Source organism: Epinephelus moara, chromosome 7, assembly GCF_006386435.1.
Source record: "Epinephelus moara isolate mb chromosome 7, YSFRI_EMoa_1.0, whole genome shotgun sequence".
Lineage (NCBI taxonomy): Eukaryota > Metazoa > Chordata > Actinopteri > Perciformes > Serranidae > Epinephelus > Epinephelus moara.
In genome coordinates this window covers 1,083,146-1,102,207 of record NC_065512.1, presented here as the reverse complement: position 1 = coordinate 1,102,207, position 19,062 = coordinate 1,083,146, and the positions used below count along the sequence as shown (strand labels likewise).

At 44.4% G+C, this 19,062-nt stretch overlaps 1 protein-coding gene across 3 annotated transcripts in view; it reads right to left on the bottom strand.

Annotated features, from left to right (window-relative positions):
• sema5ba (sema domain, seven thrombospondin repeats (type 1 and type 1-like), transmembrane domain (TM) and short cytoplasmic domain, (semaphorin) 5Ba) overlaps positions 1–19,062 on the bottom strand; it is a 270,795-nt gene that overhangs the window by 36,600 nt on the left and 215,133 nt on the right. For all 3 annotated transcript variants that reach the window (XM_050049434.1, XM_050049435.1, XM_050049433.1), the window contains exons 11-12: positions 17,282–17,489; positions 16,975–17,182 (exon numbers count right to left, since the gene is read on the bottom strand). In XM_050049434.1, coding sequence (XP_049905391.1) covers positions 16,975–17,182; positions 17,282–17,489 — 416 coding nt within the window. The remainder of the gene's footprint in view (positions 1–16,974; positions 17,183–17,281; positions 17,490–19,062) is intronic.

Sequence of the window (19,062 nt, the reverse complement as noted above, 5' to 3'; positions counted from 1 at the left end):
TAGGGTCTCATGTACCCACACAGATCTCTGTTTATCTGCTGACAGCCTCTCACCCTCAACCAGAGCTACAGACAGTACCCTCTGCCTCAACATGGCAGCAGCTACACACTGATTACTGCAGGATACATATAATAACGTCAGACGGTTACACGGGAAGGTTAGGGTGGCCAAATAGAGTCCTGTTTTTTGGGAAGCATTTGCACATCATTCCCAGTTATTGGACCGAGTTCAATGTCTTTAGCTCACAGCAATTTGAGCTCATAAAATGAAATAGAAATAATAAAATAAAATAAGATAAAAACAACAAAATGAAAATAAAAATAATAAAATAAAACACAACAAAATAAAATAACAAACCAGCACAGGCTCAGTGGGGCTCTGTCCCTTCAGGTCTTTAACCTTGATAATAAAACAGTGAAATGGGATCTGAGAATGCAGAGAAATCACAAATAAGAAGTTAATAAAATAAAGACAGAGTCTAACTGTGGCAGCACTGACACTAAGTCGTACCCAGACACACACACACCGGCCTCAGACCTGCTGCACTTTACTAACCGTTATAAATGACTGTGAAACGTGACACAGTGCAGACGTCTGCGTGCATCGCTCCTCCCTGGGCTCTCACACAAACAACAGCATACACGGTACATCACCCAAACAGTGATTAAATATTTGTAAGCTTCTCCAGTAAAACAGAAGCTTAATGACGCCTAATTAAATCTAAAGCTGTTAATGACGAGGCTAAGCCGGCAGAGCTGATCTGGATGCCTCAGGAACGCAGGATAAAGGCATCGACTGAATAACTCCTCTCTCTCAAACACTCCCCTTCACTTTCTGCCTCCTCTCCTCTCCTTCATATCCTCCCTTTGTTTCTCTCCTTCTTCATCCTCCTGCCTCTCCTGCTCCTCTCCTTCATCACAGCCCTGTAGCGTCCCCTCCTCCTCCTCCTCCTCCTCCTCCTCCTCCTCCTCGCTCCCTCTGTTCAGTTGAAAGCAGAGATTCCTGTTGTTGTTGTCTTTTCTCTTCCTGGCACAGACCTTCATGGTTTATTTGAAGAGCCCTGTAGTGTTTCAGCCTGGAGGTTGAGGAATCTCCAAGTGTTGATGCAGCTCTCTGTGCCAGGTCTGGGGCTCCGCACTGAACTCGGGGTCGGCTTAGATCCAATAAAGACATTACTGCTTCGCCAGCACATCAGAGGTGACCCCGCAGACAGAGAGCGCATGGGCACAGGAGGGGAAAGGAGAGACGAGGAGGCCATGTTCTCAGCTGGAAGAAGGACAACTTCCTTCACTTCACTCACTAACCTTCCTGTGTGTCATTTTAATTAAGCGACAGGCGCCGGATGCAATCTCCAATACCGATGACACAATAATCATAATGAGGTCAGACACAAATTCACACTTCACTGATCCTAATAGTTCATTTCAGAGGGCGGGGGAGGGGGGCGTTACCATTTAGGCTCAAGGTCGACTTTATTGTATCTGTGACTGCTCTGATGTGTGAGTCTGCACCGTCATCATGGCTGAAGAATTCTCATTTGGCTTTCTGATTACCCACATCCACACACACACACACACACCATTACAGCGGCCAGCTAAGCGGAACAATTAATGTGTGCATATTTCAAGGATGGAATAAACGATGTTGTATGAAACAGAGAGGTGGGAGAAACTTGAGGCCCAATTAGCTGTGGGTAAAGTGTGCCGAGAGGCAGATTGGGAGGATTCTGACCTCAGGGAGAGACACAGTAAGTCCTGGATTCACCTGTTTGCAGTAATTCAGAGAAAAAAGCTTATCGAAATATGAAATAAAAAGATGACTCCTCTGAGCTGTGCTGTGAGCTCTTAAAACAAGGAAACACGTATCAGCTGGCGGTGCAGGTGAGGACGGGGTTAATGCAGTGGGTTAAGATATTCATACAGCTGCAGGCAAACAAGAACACACAGACTCCCAGAACACGTCTACCCATAAATATCTGCACCTATCTGGATACAGCACTTTGTCCTAAATCTGTGCTTTACTGCACTATACGGACAATTGCTTCAGATGGGCACTGCTGTCCCACAATGCACTGCACCGAGGAAACAAAGTGGCTGCAAAAATGAATACAAATTGCAGATGATGGTGACACAGCAACAGGAAAACATGCAGCGCTATATAGACAAAACCATGTAAACTGAGACCAGGTCATGACCAAGACCAGACCAAGACTTTGAGGGACTGAGACTAACACCAGACCAGAGTGAGTCCCACACTGCAGGACACATTTACGATGTGGCGACAGGGGGAAACACAGGTGGGACAACAAGGACAGTTAAGGCAGCGGAAGTCTGAGTAGGGCAGATGGGAGGGGTGGTGGATGGGTCCAACAACCACCGACTTTCATCGAAGAGGTCGGTGTTCACTTCCTGTAAGATTGTAAAGCCAAACCCTGTTCTTTATTCCTAACCCCAACCACGTGTGTGTGTTGGCTAAACGTAACCACGTGTGTGTGTTGTTGAAGGAAAAAAACGACGTAGTGCTTTTATTTTGAAAGAGACTGTATCAAACTGTACATTTCCTGTGAAAACAGAAGTGTATTTTGAAAACAGACAATGCATGTAACAGGCTGAAGTTGACACGGCGTCCCAGAACGTCAACAACCAACACACCCAGGGTACCTTGGACGTCATATGTGGACGTGGAGAGTCCATGACCAAACGTGGACATGTGACGAGGTCACAGTGAGGATGGGTTGGATCCACATTTCCATACAAACAATCCACACAAAAACAAATTAAGGTTCCTCTTCATCCGCCTCTTATATTGCCATATTGTATACATGTGTGTATGTACAAGTGTAATGTGAGAAGTGTTTTGATCAAATCTCAAAAGGCTCTGCAGAATCAATTTTGTTGTGTGTGTTTGCTCTTTTCTATCAGCAAACAAATTCAAACAATAAGAAGCTGAAATCAACTTAACCATCAACACTCAGTTCAATGATCTTCCTGCAGTTGTGGTCCTGATGGTTGTTGTCGAGTCTGAGACAAGACGAGACCTTCAAAACATGGTCCTGAGACTGAGACATATCGAGCAGGCTAAACAAGGAACACTTTGCAGCTCCTCCTGGAGGACCCCGAGGTGTTCCCAGGCCAGATGAGATATATAATCCCTCCAGTGTGTTCTGGGTTTGCCCGGGGCCTCCTACCAGCTGGACGTGCCCAGAACACCTCTAACAGGAGGCGCCCAGGAGGATCCTGATCAGATGCCAAACCACCTCAACTGACCCCTTTGGACACAAAAGCAGCAGCGGCTCTACTCCGAGCTTCCTCCAGATGTCTGACTCCTCCCCCTATCTCTAAGGCTGAGCCCAGACACCCTACAGAGGAAACTCATTTTGACCACTTGTATCTGTGACCTCATTCTTTCAGTCACTACCCAGAGCTCATGACCATAGGTGAGGGTTGGGACAGAGATGGACTGTTGAACTGAGAGCTTTGCCTTCTGGTTCAGCTTCCTCTTCATCACATCATGACTGCTGATGCTGCACCAATCAGACTGTCCATCTCACGCTCCATTTTAATCTCAACCATGAACAAGACCCTGAGATACATGAACGCTTTCACCTAGGGCATTAAGGTGTCACAGTCAAAGAAACTTCACAACATGCTGCACCATTTTTCCGTAAACTTTTATACAAACAGTAAAAACACTATGTTAGGACACAGAGCAACATGTATACTATACTCTACTGGTATAATATGTGGAATTGGGACAAAGTGCAGGTTTGCAGTTTCAGTATTGTCTCCAATATTTTCCGTCACCAGAGGCTGTTTCATAAACTCAGATTTACAGTTGGAGAGAGAAAGAGGGCGTACTGAGACGTTTAGCTCCGACTCTGACCTTTCTGCAGCTGCATAAAACACCAGCCAAGCGCTCTCAGAGCCTTCCTGTCCCGACGGCTCACCGTTTCTAAAAAACAGGACCGCTGTAAAAGTCAATTAGAGGCGGCGTGGGCGGAGAGAGGTCCGTGCGTTGGGAATAAAAAAGCTAATTTGTGTAACAGGGCAGTGCAGAGGGATGTCCGCGCAGACAGGAGGCTGACTCTGCAGATACACAGGAATGTGAAGCATCTTAACTGTATGAGAGTGTGTGTACATAACAGAGTGTGTTTTGTGTCTGTGTACACGGGGAGGGCATGTCTTTGTACTGTGGGAGTGCCACCCTGTGTGAGAGCATCGCTTTGACAAGTCTGTAGGGATCTGGCTGATATTTAATTCAGCAGCGTGCGTGCCCGTTGGCACACTATATCAAAACACAGAAGCCATGGAATACAGCCTGTTAAATTTTAAACAGACCAAGCGGCAAAACGCAGCGGCCTATATAACAATATGTCTGGTGGAGTGGCATCGGAAGATAAATCTGCCGGATTCTCTCTGTGGGGGTGTAATTGGCATTTTAAATCGTTTGTGAACGTTGTAAAAACCAGTGTCTCCTTTTATTACAGGCCCTTTAACAACTAGACATAAAAACAATAGTTCACCTCGCCTTTAATGGCAGGCCGTCAGTGTGTAATTGCAAATATGATCACCAGAACTGATAAATTATGGATTGGAATCAGCCATTATTAGCTGTAGCGCTGACACTCTGGGAATACATTAGCAGAGGCTGTCTGGAGGGTCTGACTCAGTTTAACATATGTCTGTGTACGCCGGCCTCTCTCCGTCTCTCCACACAACTGATGGTATTTTTTTGCAGCTGCTATCAGGAGACCACCGCTGACAGGCTCTCAGTCCTCATCCTCTCTCCAGGGGAGGGAGCCCGTCCCTGGGGCTTTTTCTCCCGCTGTGCTGGGCTGAGCCGGCCATTTAGGAGGACTGCTCGTGATGAATCGGAAACACACAGAACTCCTGCTAGCACTCAGCGCTAATACATCCAATTAGGCCCAGTTGGAGCCGGCCTGAAGACTGATAGCGCCGGCTCCAAAAAAATCAGGGAAACAAAAGCGAGATGGCTTCCTGCCAAAAAATGCCTGCTGTCCTCTGTTGTACAATTTTAGCCCCTGGTGAATAAAAAGGAGCTGCATCATCACGGAGAAACAATGGGGAGGCAGAGACAGGCTACAAGACAGAGGGGGAGAGGAGACAAGAAAATATATTCTAAAGACGGAGGAAGAGACGCACGAGGACGGTAAATGGAATTAACTGAGAGACAGGGAAGGATAAAAGAAACTGACAATGCGAAGAGAGAGATAACACAAAGCATGATGGGTAAAATTAGGAGCAGCACAAACTGTTGTCATGTCAGGACTGTTTTATAGCATTTTATCAATTAATCCAATTTATCTAAATCTGTATTAAAGCTGCTTTTAAAATGATTTCATCGTCGCAGACACATCTCCAATGTCGGAATAAAATCATCGTGTTTTGCTACAGGTGTTTGTGCTCCAATCATTTGGTGTCACTAAACTCAGTCCCAGCTGTCTCACATCAGTCTCTTTCTCATCTTAACGTTTTGACAAAATCAAACATGTTTAATATTATTGGACGCTTTTTTGTCTTGGCTCACACAAATGCTAAAGTTCAATGACATAAACGCTGTCAACAACAACCAACAGGAAGCAGCAAACATGGAGGAGACTCTGAGGAGGTGAAGTCTCGGTTCTGTTCTGTGGAAAAGGAGGAGAAACCAGAGAGCCCATGTTTAATTGGGTGTTTATCTGATCCACCAACCAGCACTTAATTTTTGAACGGTTCACCTCTCAGTCACACAGTCTCCTCCCACTAAAATAGTGCAGCTAACCAAAGCAGGCTGGCGGGGAGTCAAGGCGACAAAATCCAAACTGTATAGTCTGTAATACAGTTTATATTTATGGATTATATTTATGCCGAATTGACAAGACTACTGTTGACATATGAAGCCTTTTGACTCTAGGTTACTTTCAGACATATTAACTTTATTTTTCTGAGATTTTATTATATTTTTTTCTGACATTTTATTATATTTTTTGGGCATTTTATAAATATATTTTTCTTGGTTATCATCAACATTTTTCCAAACATTTTAACAATATTTTTTGGCATTTTATAAATATTATTTCTGAGATTTTATTAACATTTTTTTCTGACATTTTATTATATATTTTTGGGCATTTTATAAATATATTTTTCTTGGTTATCATCAACATTTTTCCAAACATTTTAACAATATTTTTTGGCATTTTATAAATATATTTTTCTTGGTTATCATCAACATTTTAACAATATTTTTTGGCATTTTATAAATATTATTTCTGACATTTTATTAACATTTTTTTCTGACATTTTATTATATATTTTGGGGCATTTTATAAATATATTTTTCTTGGATTTCATCAACATTTTTTCAAACATTCTAACAACATTTCTTGGAAATCTTATAAACATTTTTTCCCCAACATTTTAACAATATTTTTTGGACATTTTATTAATCTTATTAATTATAATAATTGTATTAATTTATTAATGTGACCCTCCATGTTGTGCTTCACAGTTTAAGTAATAACCCATGCAGCATCACTCAGTATGTGAAGCGGTTGCATCGTATGTCGTAGCTTGTGATTCAGTTGGCGCTGTCATCGTACAGTCTGCTGACATCACACTGGATGTTTATTAGATCCATGTGACACAGTGTAGCTGCACTAAACTCAGAGGACTGATAACATCTCTCAGTCTGTAGGAGGATTTAAAGGGTGTGACTAAAATGTTACCCTGACGTCAGATGTCTGAGGGGTCACACTTTAGTCTTTGATAAGTCTTGTAGTGTATGGTAAATATAATCATCTAAAGTAGCTTCTGTTAGCTGTGACTCATGTGATCTGCTGCCTGTGTGCCGTTAAGCACTGGTTATTCTGCACACTGAAAAGATCAGTAGGTTTGATAAGAGAGAGATTATTTTCCTCTGAGCTGAGTGAGTCGAGGTATTTTGCTGGATAAGTGTTCACACTGACCATCATAGATTGTTTCTGTTATTAGTCTTTCATTTTCCAACCTTCCCCTCACAAAGGGAGCCGAGCAGTGCAACTGTCAACATCAGGAGATTTGAAAAGTGAGGAGCTGGAGGTTAAGACGAAGGGCAGGTCCAAATCAAAGCTGAGAGAAAGAGGAGGGCAAGAAAGCAATACAGACGGAGAGAGAATGAGACGGAGAACAAAATGATTACACTGAGCTGCAGCCAGAACAAAGCCTGTAATAAAAGTAACAGCATTGTGGAGCAGTAATAAATACATCCAGTGTGTGAACACCATCTCTCTCTTTCTCTGTCAGTCCTTGGCTGCTGAAGTGTTCCTCTGATTGGTCATACAGGCTTAGCAGCAGCGAGCTCCAGAGGCCCGCTGACAGGCTGGCAGCCACAGCCCACAGTAAATTGGGTTTGCTGGGGACAGGCCTGTAAGCTCCCACACACATACACACACACACACACACACACACACACACACAGACAGGGAAGCCCACACCGCTGCATACGGCTAACACAGGGTCTGATGCTAACGTGTGACGAAAGCTGCATGCAACATGTCACATACACTGGTTGTAACAAGCAGCCACACACACACAGCCCGGAGAGGAGATGCTAATGGTCAGCGGTTTTCCTCCATGACCACTTAGTGGTTTCCTGATGTTGTTTTAAACTCCTGCTGCAGGCAGGATAAGCTGCCGCGGCCTCATGACTGCTGCCAGGTCACTGTTAATCACACACACACTCAGCAAACTGAACCAAAGCCCCTCAGGTGGGAATGTAACTATCACCAGCAGGACAATTGTACCTCTTGTAATAAAACGTAATGTTTATGTAAGCAGATGTGTGAGCTGCGGTTTGGCTGCAGGAGCGGAGCAGCAGCAGAAAGCCTGATTTGTTCCGTTTCATCCTCCTCGACATTATCCTCCTCATTTATTCAGCGTTTCCTCCTTTGCCTCCCTCTTGTAGTTATTTCTGTTTCCATGTTTCTCTTATCTTTTTCTTTCTCCTGCTGGTTCACAAAAACAGTCAAAAAAAGCTCCAACATTTCCACCGACACCCTCGTGCACGACTCTTCCTGTCTGACTCTTCAGCTCTGACACATGTTTGAAAGAAAAGTATCGCACTTAGTTTCAAAGTTGTCTTTTTGTGTGACTGTTGTGAGTGAGACCAGTGGTTTCATCGTGTGTTTGGCAGCGTGGACTCCCTTTCTTCCCTCGGTGAGAGGAGGAGAGAAAAAAGCCCTGATGGATGCAACGTTGCAGCTAAGCTAGCACGCCGCTGCAGCCAAAATAAATCACTTCACTAACAGAGCAGATAGAGAGATAGGAGCTGGGTGGAGGACAGAGTGCTGCTGTTAGCCACAGGTGCCAAATGGCCAGGTCAAATATAATTACCACAAATAGAGGACAAACACACACACACACACACACACACACACACACGCACACACACACACACACACACACACAAACTGCAGCTTTTGTCTGCAGCTATCACTAAGAGGCTACAAATCAGCGGCTGTTGAAAAGGTTTCACAGAAAAATGCTCTTCATTTAAAGATGATGATGTAAATGTTATTCTACTCTGAGGGTTTAAGACTCGCTGCGGTCGTCAATACGGATCAATAACAAAGGAAACCTGAACATTAAAAGCACTTGAACATAATTGAGTTTTCAGACTGTAACAGCTGCACAGAATCAAACCGACTTGTGTTAATGCTGCTGTGAGCTCGACTGTACGAGTCAGCGTTTTAACTCCATGTTTAAGCTGTTACTAACACGCCACACTGTACATTTACAGCCACTGTCCATCCATTACTCCATTACTGGACATTTTAATAAAGCAGATACGTCAGGACTTGTTTGTTAGGCCTTAAAAATATGAGTAAAATCTGTGACGTGTCAGAATAAAGAATAATTAAGAAACAGATTTCTTCAAATGTGCATTTTTTACTAGCCATGATCTCTGCATATGAGGAACGACTTTAGTTCAGGCTGGGTGATAAAACATTATTGATAGGGCATCAAAATAAATGTACCTCGATAATGATGATAAACTTTGGACTGTGTTTGATCACACATGGTTAAAGTTTGCCTTCAGGGGCAGTAAGTCACGTGATGTAGTGACAAAGTCTGTGTGGGTGGATAAATAAGTAAAGGACATTGATTTCACCTAGAAGACCAGGGTTCAAGTCCCATGTGGGTCAACGTTAGTTTATTGTTGTGTTAATGTTGTAATTCCACCTTGTTAGGGCACTCAAAACAGAGCGGCCAGCTGGCGGCCAGGCAAATATCGGCACAACTTTGATTTTTGAATTATTTTTGAACCACAATACGACGTCTCTACCTCACGTTCAAACAGCGTTAGGAGAGAGTCACTGCCCCAAGCGAAGAAGCTGTTGTTCACCAGTGAGGGTAGAATGGAGCGTGAGATGGATCGGCGGTTTGGTGCGGCGTCTGCAGCGATGCAGGCGCTGCGCAGGACCGTTGAGGTTCAGAGGGAGCTGAGTCAGGAGGTGAAGCTTTTGATCTGCTGGTCCATCTACGTCCCAACCCTCACCTATGGTCATGAGCTCTGGGTAGTGACTGAAAGAATGAGGTCACAGATACAAGCGTCTGAAATGAGTTTCCTCTGTAGGGTGTCTGGGCTCAGCCTTAGAGATAGGGGGAAGAGTCAGACATCTGGAGGGATGGGTCATCTGATCAGGATCCTCCTGGGCGCCTCCTGTTGGAAGTGTTATGGGCACAACCAACTGGTAGGAGGCCCCGGGGGCAGACCCAGAACACACTGTGGGGATTATATATCTCATCTAGTCTGGGAACACCTCAGGGTCCTCCAGGAGGAGCTGGGAAGCATCACTTGGTAGAGGGACATTTGGAGTACTTTGCTCAGCCCTCTGACCCCGAGACCCGGCCTCGGATAAGCGGTTGAAGATGGATGGATGGATGGATGGATGGATGGATGGATGGATGGATGGATGGATGGATGGATGCTGGGTTAACCCACCAAACAGAAGATCTACTACATCTGACCCTGATGGCCGGTGTACATAAACTTATTTTCCTTTCTTTAGCGATTTGTCGATGGTGCATGTTCTTATCAGGATGACGATGTAAATACGACTCATCGCTCAGCACTATGGTCCATTAATCACATCTCACTTTCTCTGTTGCCGTGACGCCCATCATATTACTGTAAACCCCACCGTTCCTCACTGTTGACGTGAGCTTGTGTGTGTGTGTGTGTGTGTGTGTGCGCGTACATGTGACGGTGAAAAGCAGCATGTGTGGCTGCAGACGAGCCGCTGACAGCCACAAACCCATCGGGGTACATTCAGCTGTTATCAGTGCGTGAATGGATGTATGGTTGCGTGTGAATGGGACGACCACACACACTGCAGAGGAGATGAGGAAAATGGCTCATTCAGTCAGCAGCACAATGACGGAGAGTGTGTTCAGACAAAGAGTGGGACGGCAGATGGGCCTTCTTCCACGCAGGCTGAACACAAAAAACCGAAGAGACGGACACAGAAAGGAAAGAAAGAAGAAGTAGTTAGTGTGAGAGCAGAGCTTGGTGGTAATGTGACGTCCTCCCTCATGTATCCCCCGAGGAGCTCACGCAGGGTTTCATGATTATTGCGGATCAAATTTACAGCAGAAATTCTGTTAACATGAATTGTTAATCTGGGAGTGTAATATTTATGTATGCTGTGATGCTGCGGTTTGTAAGACCCTTGAATCAACAGGCCTTTAATCTGCGGCTGCTGCAGGCGGAGCAGTACTGGGCACACTGGGAGCATGTTCAGGAGCTGTGTAAGTGCTGAGCCTGATCAGTGTCTGGAGAGGATTTAGGCAGCGGCTCTCCGAAAGGTCTCGACAAACATTTTAGAGGAGAAACTGTTGGCTGTGGGCGCGCCGCCTCCACAGATTCCAGTTGGTCAATAATTCATAAATTCTGCTGTGTTCCTGCAGAAGAGCAGCAGATATGGATTTCATGCATAGGTGGAACAAATGCTTTCACGCTCCATAACACTCTCAGTTGTGTCCACTGGTGTCAGATTTTATAAAGAACACTGAATCTAGTTTAGTCCCAAAGATGAGTAGAATTCAGCGACAGGACAGAGCAGTGATAGTTGTAAAAGTTTGTCTTGTCAGATTCTTTTTTCTGAAACTTTTGCTTTAGTTCAACATTGTTTACAACAACAGAGCTGTGAGACGTCTGATGTTCCACTGACGGAGTCGCTTACATACAAAGATCGACAAAGTGTTAGAAGATGAGGCTCAGCAGGCGGCTACCCCCTTCATCGAAGAGTCAGAGACCCTTTCTGTGTCGATATCTATCAGCTAAGAGAACTTTTCCTTGGCTAATTGCTCCTTCTGCTGTAAGAAAGTGTGTGCGTGTGTGTGTGTTTGCCTGTAAGAGACACACACAACAGTAAAACAAGCGCCTTCTTGGCGAAGCTTCTCCAATGTGAAGATTTGCTGCTTTTCTCTGTTACATCAGCCAATTTACTGCTCGCACATTCTCCCTGTCTGCTTTTTCTCCTGCCATGTACCGACTCAGCTGTCATCTCACATCCTGCCAGTCTCACCCTACAGTCACCCCGTGTTCCCGACGTTCCCCCTCACCTGACCTCCTCTGCCTGTACATGTTCCCACTTAGCCATCAGCCCTGTAACATATATTCTGTCCTCGCCAGACTGTCGAATGTACTTCTGCATTCCAGACATTTTCTCTGTCTGTTAAGACGCTGTGGCTGCCTCTAGAGCCTCTGGAGGACCCTCCAGCCTGAAGGGACCCGACAGATCAGGCTGGGTTCAGACAAATATCTACAGATGATGCTCAGGTCCGGCCTAAAAGAGACCTTCTGTCTGTGTTGGGCGACTTCTTGTTCAGTCCTTGGGTTTGTTATTTACATGACAACACATGAACACAACACGCAGACTATCTCAGGTAAATATTCATGTAATGTAGCTGATGATGGAGGACGTCTAGCAGAGCTTTAACGTTACTCGAAGCTCGGTGTACTTGCTCAGGATATTCTTGCCTTTACTGGCAGCAGGAAGTTTAGCGTCGCTGAAAGAAGCATTGAACAAACGAGGACAGAGCTGAAGCCGTCCACAGTGGACGCTATCCTACTCTTCCTCCAAGGTAACTCCAAATAAACCACGAAGGCTGGATGTAAATAGTTCAGCTGACAGCAGGTACAGTTCAGGAAAAGTTGATGAAGATGAGGATTTGACATTAGTAAGACTTAAATATTATTATTTATAACTACAGATGACAATTTGCATGTGTGTGTGTGTGTGTGTGTGTGTGTGTGTGTGTGTGTGTGTCTTACAACAATCAACCTTTATAAGTTTATATAAGACAATGCCTTTTGATTATTTACAAGGTGCCATGTGTGTAATCACAGTAAACAAGCCAGCTGGAACCACGGTATCAGAAGTCACTGACCAAGCGCCGGGTTTTAACGACCAGGTCGATTATTTATGTAAATATCAGCTTAAGTTGCATGACTTAATGAATCATGATAATCTTTATATCTATGACTCACCGCATCGCACCTTGACTTTGTTTAAAGAGGCAACAGATAGGATTTGGTTTTTTTTAGCTTGGCGCCACCTAGCGTCAGTGGTGTTGCGTCGCACTGTGGCAACGACCAAATTGAGCGTGGGGATCAGAGATAATGAATAAAATGTAGGCTGTAAAGCCACCAGTATACCTCTATGTATATGTAGAATGAGAAGGTGTGTGGACACTCTACTAAATAAATGAGTAAAGAGACCGAGCAACAATTATCAGATTTATCTGAAGAAAAAACAAATAGTAATGCAAATAATTATAGCAGAATGCACAGTACCAGTACAAACAGCTCACAGTAAATGATACCAATATGTACAGTACCAGTACAAACAACAGTAGACACAGTGGAATTATACCAATATGCACATGTAAACAGTCCCCATTCTAGAATAAACGCTACCGTATGGAAACCATGCGGCCGGTTGGAGCTCAAATTGAATGGGAAACAAAGTCCAGTGTTCACTTAGCTGGGCGTAACTTAGCTGGGCGATGTCCGTGGATAGCTGCCTCCGTGAGAAGAGAACAGAAGGAAGGGAGGGGGGTATCACTGTCCGAGGGCTGCCGTAGAATGGCAACCAGGATGTCAGCCGACCAACACTCGCTACCCGCTCCCTGGTTGCGGCGATTTGCGATGCTGGCCAGCTAGGAATGAACTAGCAGCCAGTACAGTACAGTCCTCTCTGGTCTAGCTAACATTTAGCCGTGTTACTTACTGATCCATTAGAAAGAAAGCTAGCTGGACATGGGTTTTGAAGCCTCTTTGGTCACGGAGCTCCCTCCATCTCTTGAACGCCTGACTGAGGTTTACTCTTGTTTTTCCTCTTCTTTTATCACTCTCCTTTTTGCTCTTCTTTGCCTCCTCACACAGAGGAGCTCCTTTTCTTTTGCTAGACCGTTTTTCACTTGTCTCCAAACTTTGTCCGTCTGCCATTGTGCTCGTGACTCAACTATCTCATGCCCAACTCCTCATAAGGACCAGCTCCAGTCCCTGATTGGCTGACCGACCAGTTTCACAATACATGACGTGTTTCCTGCCATAAAGCAGAAATTTCTGCACCGGTGGCAGAAGCTTATTGCAAAGATTGCAAAGTCACTAAGTAACCTATGTAAACGCTGATAGTCTGATTTTACTGTGGACACTACCCTGTGCAACCCACATTATTTTCATCATGATATATTTAGGAAAAGATGCTGTCTGTTGCCTATTTAAGAGAGCTTCATTCTCCTCACATGCCTCCAAGAAGAATCCAAAAAGCCTGTCGGCACTTAACAACAGCAAAACTACATCTAAACATCTGTTTACAAAGTCTCACACAGCTCCTGCAGTTTAATCCAGGTCTCATTTATCCAGTTTTATGCTCAGTACTTACCAAACGTGCATTTCACTGGAGTGTTGAAATATAAAACACTTCCACCTACGAGTGACTGTTCAGTCTGACCTGCTTTAAATCTTAATGTTTCAGCAGAGATGCTAAACACAACTGGATAAATGAGACTTGGATTAAACTGCAGGAGACGTGTGAGAGTGCGTGAACAGATGTTTTGATATAGTTTTGCTCTTGTTACATTTGGAGCAGGATTACTTTAATTTATTAAGACTTCACACCAGGTTTAGGACTCACCACAAAGTTTTCTCTCATATTTTTAAGCTAACAGGTGTGAAGTAATCTATATACAAATGGTCATTTTGCAGGTGAAGTCTTCCATTGATGTCCTGACTTGTCATAACCCGTCTGCACTTCACTCGCCTCCGTCTCTGCAGACGAGCTCAGGTGTCACAGTGACGCACAGGTTGACATCTGTCACATTCTGCAGCTTTGTTTGCCATCGGCTGCGGCGTGTTTGAAAGATTGTACGAGCAAACGAGCCGCAGAGGTGAGCAGGATATCACAGTCTGGATTAAACAAGAACCCCCCCCGCCCCCCCGGCGCCCTTGAAGCCCACTCTTCTTATCATTTCAATCATTTCACCCCACGGTGTCTTAAATAGGACTGTGGCTGCTCGCTCTTCCTGTTCCTCTCTGTGTCTCTCTCATCGTGCATATCTCACCCACATCTTATTAGATGCAATAGTTTCCCTCGCTGGTGTGTTTGTGTGTGTGTGTGTGTGTGTGTGTGTGTGTGTGTGTGTGTGTGTCTGCTCCCATGTGTCTAGGAGTTTGGATTTAGTAGAAATAGCGAGCTGACTCATCAGGCAGCGTGCATATGAGAACTCGTCCAAGCACCAACCCACACACAAATCACACTGAGTAGACTGCCCTCCACACACACACACACACACACACACACACACACACAGAGAGTGAAAATAGCAGCGAGCCATTTGTATGCTAAAATGAAGTTGACTTTGAGGGACTGAGGTGGCCGGCTGAGGATCCTGATTGAGAGCACTGATGAGATACAGAAGGTTGGACAAACAGCAGTGAGCTTTCCTCCCGTCGCTCACCCTCCAGACGCAGACTTTCACATGAATAACGCTGAAGCTGGAGATGGCAGAGCTCTCTCTCTCTCTCTCACACACACACACACACACACACACACACACACACACACACACACACACACATTCAGAGAAAGTTCTCTGGCAGCGTACGAGCTAGCTTCACACACACTTTTTGTTTGTCCTCTGATTCAGACACAAACAAAAGCCAGAACTGTGCTCTTTCTGTTTTATGCACAACTTTCATCACCAGGAAAAAAAACCCAGCACAACAAATTAATTTCCTCCAGTGAGCAGATACCGCCCCAGTCATTTGTCTGCCTCCATACGGACTTTAATGATTATAGGCCAGGTCTTAGAGACATTAATCCTGGTTGAGGACAGATAATTACCTTCAATAGAGGACCAACCAGGTTAAAATGAATCCACTGCCAGAAGGCATAAAACGAACAATAAAAGGTACACTGTGTACGCCGCACGGCTGCTCCCACAAAGCCTGGACTAACTGTTCCTCTCGTGGATCATCACTTTATTCTGCTAGTCTCACAACAGCCACAGCAGATGGTGCAGAGGTGACAAGAGGAAAGAGAAAAGAGGAATGACATGCAGCAGAGGTCCCTTCCAGAGCTCGACCAGGGACGCTGCAATCACAGCCAGCGAACCACCAGACGCCTTGTTAGACCTTCTGAAAAATAACTACGGGAGGTAATGACGAGAAACTGTTTTTTTTAACTGTGCCATGAAATACACATACGCATAATTTTAAGAGAATATTGTGCATGTTGAGAAAGTCGCAGTTTGTTCTAAGACTTTTGAAGTACAGGAAAATATGTAGCCTAATTACAGCAACGACACAAGTCTCGTGAATGACGACATGGCTTTCTCTCTCAAGTTCTAATCAGTTCATTCTTGAATCCAGGTGGACCTTTGTGCCAAATTTGGGACACGACTGCTCTTACACAGATACACGAACAACCCGAAAACATAACGCCTGAAGCCCAAGCTACAATATCTTAATATTTATTTATTTATGTGCCTCTTTTATTTCTAAAATAGCTGTGGCGTTTTCTATTTTATTTATTTCTCATTTACTGCTTTTTCTACCTTTTTTTAATTTCTTTCCTCCATATTTCACATCTAACAGATTTTCCCTACAACAATCGCGAAGTATATTCATTTAATTGACAACAACTGCAAACTATTAACATTAGAATTATCCTCATTTGGTTTGTTGTGTTTTATACGTACATTAACAAGTTCTTTAAGTGACCTTGTTTTAATTTTGCACCAGTTAAATATAAAAACAAATACATAAATAAAAGTAATGCCTCAGGTCGTGGCTATCGACAACAAACATGAGTGTGAATAGTTAACTGAGTCACAGGTTGCACCATGTTGCTCGGTCAGCAGTGTGTGAACATGTGTGTGAACATGTGTGTGAACATGTGTATGAACGGGTGAATGTGACTCGTAGTCTAAAAATCACTTTGAGTGAGGTGCTCAAGTCCAACACAGCTACATTCCCTAACAAACTGAGAAGTTTCATTCAAAACTAAATGGAACAAAGTCAAACTGAGACTTTCCTGACTTGCACAATTATCTTTCAAATTGACAAACATCATGTGTGTGTTTCATAGCACACCTCAAACCTCTACCGTACGTGTTTTCTCTGAAATGAAGTCCCATCTGTGAGACTGGAGAGGGAGGAAATTCAAGTCTCTATAAAGTCGACAAACCTGCTGAATTCAGCCACGATTTTTATCAACATTAAAGCTAACTCTGTCACCATGAGCCTGATGCATGTTTTCTTTCTTTGTACCTACACAAATCTTTCCACCTTCTGATAAAGTCCCCGGTTTGTAAAATCAACATTCTCTCCATATCCAAATTCTATGAATGGCTCAGTTTGAGTTTCTGTGATATCTGAGATCTGTAGTATGATGGTCCTGCAGAGATTTTGTTTCGTACTCACATCTCAGTCTTGTAGGTGGAGCATCTCTCCAGCGGGATCTTCAGGACTCTGTTGTTGAGCCCGACGAAGAGCGACCTGTCGCTGTGCAGGATCTGCAGGCTCAGGATCGGCTCTCGCACCCCCGACGGAAGAAGCTCCATCTCCTCCAGATAACATCCCTGTAGGTTCTTATTGGGCGTCGCCAGCGCCTTTAAGATGGTGCCGTATTCTGATAGGACGGGAGGATAACAAAGTTAAATTAGAGTGCAGGTCCACGCTTCATCTGTCTTCTCACGTCATTTATCTGGTTCAGTGTGTTTCTCCTGACCTGTGCTGATGTACATGACGTGGTAGAGGGTGTCCATGCCCTGAACGATGTCCACCACCAGGTTGGAGAAGCGAACGTCGTCCTGCATGACCAGCGGATCGACAGACTCCGGCTGGACCACGTCATTCATCAGGTAGAGCCGCTGGGCGTCCTGCAGGCTGCGCTCCGTCAGACCCTCGTTAGGACCCTCGTCATCGATGGTACCACACTGAGAGGAGTGAAGAGGAGACGTCAGAGGAGTGTGTGGACATGGACACAGGAAAATGAGACGGTAAGGCAGAGAGAATAAAAACCACACACACACACACACACACACACACACACACAGACTCATCGCAGTTATGAAATCAATAATGTCTCTGGGTCGATTGTTTCACTTCTTAATTCTTTTCTCAGTAACTGCAACTTTTTTCGGGGGAACAAAACAACAGTGTGACACAGCGACAACATGGCGACGTAATGAGACGGTGCAGCAGAATAAATGTGAAATGACGCCGTGTGAAGGTTTTGTTTGGGCCGCACGGCTCAGCTGTGATGTTCAGCTTCTGCTCACTCCTGAAATGAGAGATTGATTTGTTGCTAGGTTCCATTTTTGGATGATATTTGAACAGTAGATGATTTTGGAAGTACACCAACGATTACACACATTATTACGTATCTGATGTCTGGATTATTATTACTTCTTTCTTTGTGAGACAGTGACCGGTCTCTTCAGAGCTTCCCATCATGCTGTGTGGCGACGCTGGCGAGCTCCAGACACCAACTGGTTTTACATATCAGATTTAAGATGGTTGAGTTTTTCTAAATTAAAAACATGTCATTTAGAGAGTTTACATTGGAGCGATGCAGCCTGGGAACACTGAGACAACACAATCACTTCCACTGTAGCCACATGGAAATTGATTTGTTGGGATTGAGTCTTGATTTGAATCTAACTTGGTTGTGAATTATCGTCATGCAGAAAACTGCAGTGATTAGTGAGACTGGCAGAGCGCTCTTCCAGCTAGATGCTTTTTGTTTGTGATCACAGGATTATAAATTCCTGGAGGAACCGGACGGCGGACATGTTCTTTATCCAAATCAAAGTCTGAGGATAGAAACTCTTGTATGTTGAACAGATTCAAAAGCCTTCAGAGACAAATGTGTGATTTTGGGATATAGGCATAAAAACAGTCTAATTGTTTCCTCTCTGTCTCTGAGAGAACAAACAGCACCTCTCTAAAACATGACGGGTTTCTGTCACAGCTGCTTCAACTGTTTTCAGACCAACATGGATTCATAACAGGCTGTCTCCAGGTATCACACACTTACATTTAACGCTTTTTAAAACCTTTGAGACCAAATTTAAGACAAATACTCTTTTTCTTATTCAAGCATTGCAGGTAAGTTAATGGACCTGTGCCTGTAGCACCGTTCTATTCTTACCACCTCTCAGCGTGCCTGGTGAAGGCTAATGTACAAGATGCCTCCTGCTACTCAGTCTTTTTTTAGACATTCACACACTGATGGAGCAGCCATCGAGAGCAGTCTGAAGTTCAGTGTCTCGCCCAAGGAAACTTCGACATGTGGACTGGCAACATCATCCTTACTGTGACCTCGTCACATGTCCACGTTTGGTCATGGACTTTCCACGTCCACATATGACGTCCAAGGTACCCTGGGTGTGTTGGTTGTTGACGTTCTGGGACGCCGTGTCAACTTCAGCCTGTTACATGCATTGTCTGTTTTCAAAATACACTTCTGTTTTCACAGGAAATGTACAGTTTGCATACAGTCTCTTT